Source organism: Zea mays, chromosome 4 (assembly GCF_902167145.1).
Source record: "Zea mays cultivar B73 chromosome 4, Zm-B73-REFERENCE-NAM-5.0, whole genome shotgun sequence".
NCBI lineage: Eukaryota > Viridiplantae > Streptophyta > Magnoliopsida > Poales > Poaceae > Zea > Zea mays.
The window spans coordinates 183,876,312-183,884,281 of NC_050099.1; the positions used below are offsets into that span (position 1 = coordinate 183,876,312).

General features: G+C 41.0%; 1 protein-coding gene across 1 annotated transcript; it reads right to left on the minus strand.

Moving 5' to 3' along the window:
• Positions 1-844: 844 nt before the first annotated feature.
• LOC542033 (MADS19) lies at positions 845-7,666 on the minus strand. Its single transcript, NM_001111678.1, is given in 8 exon segments — positions 845-1,198; positions 1,888-2,042; positions 2,140-2,181; positions 3,676-3,717; positions 3,804-3,903; positions 3,992-4,053; positions 4,716-4,794; positions 7,267-7,666. Coding segments are annotated over 8 exon segments (687 nt in total). The 5' UTR covers positions 7,449-7,666; the 3' UTR covers positions 845-1,173.
• Between the last annotated feature and the right edge of the window lie 304 nt (positions 7,667-7,970).

Genomic DNA, 7,970 nt, shown 5'->3' on the forward strand with positions numbered 1-7,970 from the left:
GTGGATGGTGGGAGATAAGCATAGACGGCGATGGCGGCAGTGAGCAGGATGAGGAAACTAGAGTCTTGGAACGAGAAGCCGAGGAGTGATATCTATATAGATGGCACCGGTGCTCATCTGATCACACGAAGCTTGCGGTACTGGTTGTTAAGCTAGATTGGGGATAGATCTACGCGCGAGTGCCTCACATCGTTCCTTGACAGCCGCCGCCTGCCAGATAAGCTAGCAAGCGGCCAAGCGCCCAAGGCCTGTCGGTGGGGAGGGGGGGTTGAACTCAGGCCTCTAAAAACAGCGGATGATCGAAGATAAACATAGACGGTGATGGAGGCAGTGAGCGGGACGGAGAAACCGGAGAGGCTGGGAGCGAGAAGGTGAGGGGAGGGATATATATAGATGGGACGGGGAAACCGGAGAGGCTAGAAGCAAGAAGGTAAGGGATATATATAGATGGCACTGGTGCTCATAAAGCTTGCGGTAGTGGTTGTTAGGCTAGATTGGGGAGAGATTTATGAGCGAGCGCCCAAGCCCCTGCCCCTCATTTTAAAGGAAGGTGGCTTAATTACGAAAACATGCCAAGCCCCTGCCCCTCATCTTTAAGGAAGGTGGCTGACAATGAAAACTGGTGCTTCAATACAGTAAAGAGTATACAAATACATTTTATATAAAATCAAATCATATTACCTTAATTGATTTTTGTATAAATTACTATTATCATAATGAAATTCAATTCTAAGGATCCAAACGAGACATGGGGAAAGCGGTTCTGAAAACTAAACGGTCTCTGTAAGACAACAACTACGCTCAGGTTGTATGCAGACTCAACTTCCCAATAAGTACACACGTATAACACGAAGCATGCATGCTTGAGCACAGCTTACGGCCGGCGCGCCATGCCGATGCAAGTGGTAGGTCATAACTTTGGATAGCACAAAGTAGATAGGATTCACGAGCAGTACAAAAGTAGACACGATTCTAGTCCAGTTAACATCCTAGCAAACGGTACAAGCGCAACATCGCATCATGAAGCCACAAGGATGACAAATCAGGTTAACTGATCTCGCTTCCGATGCAAGATTATTGCAGTAGTCGGGGGTCGTCCATAAGACAATAACACAAGTGCCTATCTGCTGAAGCCGCAGCTCCACCCAGATCAACACAGACCATCTTGTTTTTTCACTTCCATGCAACACAAGGCAGCCTGCAGGATGGTGACTTCGGTAAGAAGATGCAAAAAAAAAAAAAACAAAGAAAGAAAGAAAAAGAGCACAATATTATTGACATAAAACAGAATTTCAGCTTGCCTGACCATGGTTGAGCAGACCTAAAAATTTACCTTTACATCTAATTGTATGTAGATCAGCGCTAATTTAAGCGGTACTAACTTTTGGGAGTCAAGAAATATCTAATTGACCAACTAAGAAATATAAATTTGAAAAAGAAAACTAGTTAGTTGTGGATAGAACAACTACAGATATATTTCCAAACTTAAACAAGGTAAACCCCATATTTATGAGAATGTGACCATGCTATTTGCAAGCCAATGCTAATCAAGAGACCACCATTGAATAAAGTACTCTTTAAGCTGAGAAAGGCTGCAGTTCTAGGTCTAGTCTAAATCAAGCTATTAAAATTTTAACTAGTTTTTTTTTTTAAAAATAGTACTAACATTTAAAATTCGATGAAATTCTAAACTGCAACTAAAATATATTCCATGACAAATGTAATGATATATATCTAACCTTAAATTTTAGTATATCTTTTTTATACAATTTTGATCAAATTTAAGAAAGTTTGGATGAACATTATATTAGAATTATACCCTCTGTGGAACATAGGTAGCACGTGAGAATAGGCAAAAGATAAGATGAAAGGTTACTAGCTAATCACCCTAATTTTAGAGAGACATCCGAACCATCATCATTATCCTGTGAACTCCCAGAATGCAACGCAGTCATGACTGATTCAGAGGATTGCCCATCTTCAGCGATAACATTTTCAGCATCAGCAACTGATTGCTTGCCAACTGGGGGTATGTGGGATACCTGTGTTCAGGTATAAAATTAAAATGCAGATGTGTGTGCAGATCATCAGATGGATCGTTCTGAAAGAAACGAAGGATAGCTAAAGAAGTGAAATTACTTGATTCCTCAGTTGCCTGTTCTCCTCTGCCAGTTGTGTACTCTGCAGTAAAGCATGGGAAAAATTAGTGTCTTGCAATAGTATTATAAACAGTAGGAGAAACAGAATATATTGATTGTCGCATTTAAACCACATAATATCAATAGTAAGCTTTGTGCTCCCTTCATTCCATATAGTAAGTCATTTTAGCTTTTCAAGATACATAGCTCTTGCTATGTACCAAGAATATACCGTGTCTAGATACAAGTAAAAACTACGTATCTAGAAAAAATCTGAACAACTTACAATTTGGAATAGAGAGAGTACATGCTTTAAACTAAAGTGTGCCCTCTGCAAGAAAACAGATTCCCTTGCTGTCAACCCCGGAGGAGCAGGTGCGTCTCTTCTGTCTATGTGCAGGTTTGGTCCTGGCTCGGCGTCCTGGTACCCATGATTTGGGGAGCTGAAGAACTGAGATGTTTAGGGCATGGATTGCGCGATAGAAGAGTTCAATCCACGGTGATAACCTCCAGTTAAATCCACGATGATAACCTCCAGTTAAATCCACGATGATAACCTCCACTCCGTGGAACTTTGAAAGATATCCAGTCAAATCATAAAGAATGTGGACTCCGACCTCCGCCTTTGGCTGCACTGGACCAAGGCCGCTACTCGCTCCCACCATTACTAATTGGAGGAATAATGTTTGAGAATGTAGCTTAGCAGCTAGTGCTTTTTGCTGTTGTAACTCTCTCACTATCAAAACATGTATGTTTGAACCCTAAGTCCCTAACATATGTTTATAAAAAGTTCAGCAGCAATCGTCTACCCTAGTTCCGTGCCAAAAAAAAACATTTCATCTTCTAATGCGACTTCTCAACAGCTTTAAGCATCAGCATGAAAACCTCTGTGTTCTTAAACTGAGACAAGAGTGTTCATTTTGAGATAACTGTCCAAAAACTAAAGACATGAATGTTTCTGTTGAAGTTGCAATAGAGGTGTAATTCATGTAAGTTTGCAAACATTTTTTAATGTAAATTAAAAGAAGTGTACCTTCCCGCTACTCAAATGTTAGTACTTATCACGGGAAATGTGTTTAAAACAAAACATTGCTTGCCCATATGAATGAGGGTTGGTGTATGTGTTTCCCAAAAGCAAGAGAAAAAAGTTAGCACTGCAAATCCACTTGCGTATTTCACCTATTCGTTAAAAGAATCTCAGTTGTTAAATGTTTACTACTATTTCAGTGTATCACGATCCAACAACTAACAAAACATTAAACATATGCAACCAGGGCAGTGGTTCTCAAGTATTCTAGACTAGTTACAATATTCATACCAAAGTCACATTATTTGATCTTGAATTTGCAGCAACCATTCACTAGATCAACCAACGTAACAAATATGCTATTACAATTTCCAAAATAATGTGGTGGATGGAACAGGTCATAACTTAAAGCATCTAGTAGTTGACTAAAAATAGTTGACCAACTATAGAAGCTAACCAATACATGAACATATTAGAATGCAACTAGTCAACCCATTTGTTGTTCGTTACCTTTTGTTCGAGGTCGCTGATCTGTTCCAAGAATTGTTGATCCTGCGATCATATGCCCTATCAAATATTTGCTAATGCCAAGCCTAGCTTAAAAGGAAACTGACATAGCATCATGTTTAACGACATACCTTTGTTTGAAGGACCCTATGCAGACCAGATTCCAGATTCTTCTCCAATTGCTGGAGTTCTTCAACACTCAATCCCTCAAGTTCTTCACCTCTCATCTGCCTATAAAGAAGACATGAAGCATCATAATATATGTATTAAAGACAATACTTTTTCCATGGAGCATCTATAAACAAGAAACCAGATATACCTGAGTCGAAGGCTTGCTTCCACAAGTTGCTCATTCAAATTTGCATATTTGCTATGTTCTAACTGAAAAGATATGTCACAACTATCAATATCAGCAACAAAGTTAACATGATAGTATGCCACACAACAAGAGGTTTATGCCGTTTTTTAAAGATATAAGTCTCATTTATTGCAAGTTCTCAACTACATGCTTTATGTTCGAAGGTTTTATCTCCAAAACCAATATAGAGTTCAAGAATGTCTTAAAAATCATGTTGGATTAAAAAATTATATAAAAATATAGTTTATAAATAACGATCCATCAACATAATATTGTAGATTAACATGATGTCCACTTCATAGTATGGGGATAACGTTATTTACATGAAGCGATTAAAGAAAATAAAGGAGTTATACAAAGGATAATTGCATAGTGTTTCATAGATGATTCAAGGCAAGGCCAAAAAAAAAATATAATTTGACCATTCTGCAGGTCATGGAGCAACTATTGCACAGCTGAAACAAATCGAGTTATTTTAAAATGTATTTCAGTGAAACAAAATTTCAATGTTAATAACCCAGATAAAGACAGCACATATTATATGATAATTTAACAGACAGACCTTTGACATAAAATGACCCAATTTGCAACATATCCCCCACGTTGTGTAGGTCGTTTTCATGGGTTTCCAGGTACTACGTAGTACAAACTACCTAGCATTACATTAGAGAAGATCTCTACATACGTTCAAGTCAAGTGAAGGCTGTTCTGCTTTCCCCAGGTTTTTAGAATGTGTGCTGTACTTGTCAATGATCTCATTCATACTGTCAAAGGGAAGGAAATGTCAGTACCATGACATGCTATAACCAATCAATAAAGCGAAAATGGAATTAGATGCTAAAATGAAACCATGTTTGTAATTCGAGGCTGATAGTATAATCCCCCAAAGGCACAACTTAAAGTAGGTAAATCTTCCTAGCTATATACACAATAAAGATCTCCAAAGGCACAACTTAAAGTAGGTAAATCTTCCTAGCTATATACACAATAAAGATCTCTCCTTTCATTGTTGGCGATATTCACTCGTCAGAAGTAAACAGCAGTATGACACAGTAGTTGAGATATTCAGAAAGCGTCAATGGGAAGAGATTATCTAAAACAAGAGTCAGTAATAGGTTCAGACTAAAGGGTCAATGAAACCCTATGTTAACTAAGAAGAAAAAAAAGTCAATTTGATCACACCCTTCAATAGTGACAAACCAGGCAAACGAAAGATAAAGAAGGCACTATTCAGTGGGGTGGGTAAATAGCTAGTTAGCATATTATCATGGGTTAGCGGGGCAACAAGCAAAACAGGCGACAACACAATAAACAACTTCTATTTGCATATTATTTTCAAGTTAAACTCCTATAGTTTTGCACCTCAAGAACATCAATCGGCACATCCCTTCTCTCTTTTAAATATAGGTATAGAGAGAGGACTCAAATTCAGCAATAGGACCTGCTTCCATAAGGTGAACCCAAAATAATACATTTTATATGAATGATATAAAGCAACCTGCTTCAATATTCACATATGCTGGGAAGTTTTCTCGTGAGAAGTTGTCCTTAATACAATACCCTAGGTTATATATCCCCGCAGGTCAAGTTATTTTAAGTTAAAATTTGTTGTTTAACAAACGTATCTCAATTTAGCATGTTGCAGCATTAACTAAACATCACTATGCAAATGCTAATCTATTGATTCTTGTCTAAAATCTTGAAGGCTCCGAATTCAGCTAGCAAAGCAAAGTATCATATCCACACTCATACCTGAACAATGGGACGGTCATAGCATGCAGGCTAATCAATTGATGCAAACTTAAAAACTTAAGACAAAAGCATCGGTAGCAAAGGAAAGTGATTCTAAGTATTAACAAAACATGACGCTGCAATTGTGCAAAAAAAGACTAGCTAGGAATGCCATTTATCTAGTAGATCAGACAAAATGACACTGCAATGTGTGTAAAAATATCAGTCTCTCGTTTGAAAAAGAGGTTAACCGCATCACCGATCAATGCATCTACAGGAACAAGCTTGCATCTACAGGAACAATCCCGCTACCATTCCTGTACATACAAATTAAAAGAAAATGGTAGCTTACTGTCATTCCTGTACATATAAATTAAAATAAAATGATAGACATCACTTGTAGTTAGTAGATATGTTTACTGGGAAGAGGACCACAAACAAATATGATGCTGGAAGATGCTGAAACATATACAGTGTTAGAATCCTACACTTAACTCTAAAGTCCAAAAGTTATTCCCAACAATAATCACATTCTACCTTAGGCGACAGAAGCTGGATAAAGTGGGGTATATATCATATAACAAGCATTCGAGCATAACATTAGGCACTGCAAAAGTGATTAGTCTTGGCCTCTTGGGAAGGCTCCCTTCCAGCAGAGGGAGCCAAAAGACTCGATGAGAAACTGACATGTAAAGAGTGGCACATGATTTAACGACACAAAAAAATCATATTATACAACAGTGATGGCACATGATTTAGCCAATACAGACTTTAAATCAACCAACAGTAAAGTAGGTAGCACATGATTGAGCAAGAAATACGAAGTTCTATAATAAGTCCAACCAACAGGCCTTAGTTGCAGCAATACAGAATCGCACAAAGCACGAGAACCCTCTTTTGATCGCTAGGTAATGCAACGGCACCCAGCACCACATAAAATCACAAGGACAATCGTACGCAATTGGCAGAGGAGACCTTTACCCCCACCCCCACACCGCAGAACTGGCAAGATGCACACCTCCAAACGCAATTAACTCTATACACACTGATACGCACAGCAAATAACAGATGCCACAGTGCTGGCAGGAGACAATGGAAATGCCCAATCGGAAAAAAGGAATCAAAAAAATAATATGCAAGCACATGTAGAAACTACAGTTAAAATATATATAGATTAAAAAATCCCCAGTGCTCCCATTTCGATATGGACACTCAGACGCAGCGAAGTGCGCGCCCTCATCAGACCTAACCCAAAACATCATACTCACGTGTAAAAAGTTGGATCCGAAACGATGGACATCATCGCGTGAACTCTAGGTAGAGTAGAGAACAGCGGGAACCCTAAAAAGGCCCGGGATCTTACGAGTTACAAGTCGGAAGGCGTGGAGGGAGGACAGCTGCTAGATCTAACGAAACATGGCGCCGTGGGGGTGGAAGTGAGGAAGGGGTAGACGGACGCTGGGCAGGGAAGGGAACTGCATACTGTGTTACTGTATACTACGCACCTGGAGCTGGCGAACTGGGAGAGCTTTCCCGTGGAGGAGAAGACGATGAGCGCGACGTCGGCATCGCACAGCACGGAGAGCTCCTCAGCCTTCTTGAAGAGGCCGCGGCGGCGCTTGGAGAACGTGACCTGCCGCGCCGCCGCGCTCTCTATCCTCTTTATCTCCCGACGCTCCCTCGCCATACCCCGCCGCCGATCCCTGATCTCCGTGGACGACGCAGACACTCGGCCGCCGACCCACAAGAGAGAGGGCGGGTGTGGAAGAGCTCGGAGCAGCAAAGCCAACCGGCGGTTGGGAGTCGTGGTGTGTGATGCGGAAGGAGAGGAGAGGAGAGGAGGAGAGCGAGAGAGAGGAAAGGCGGAGGGGGAGGGGCAGGAAAGGGGATTTGCTCCAATTGGCAGGTCGGCATAAATAAACCCAGCCAGGCACGGCCCACGCGATTACCCCATGATCCCCGCGAGTAAACAAAGCATTAAAAAAACGGAAACTGGGAGAGGGAAAGGCAGACGAATGGCTACGGGGCCGGCCGGCCCAGTCAGTCATTGTTTATGCTCCCCTCGCCACACGGAACGGCGCGGCGGGGCCCGCCCACCCACGCACAGCATGACAGCAGGCAGTAGACGAGGCGTAGCGTAGGGATGGTGCCAAGCGGGCGAGGTAGATGATTCCTGAAAAGGAAAGGGAGAGTGCGGACTGCGGAGTGA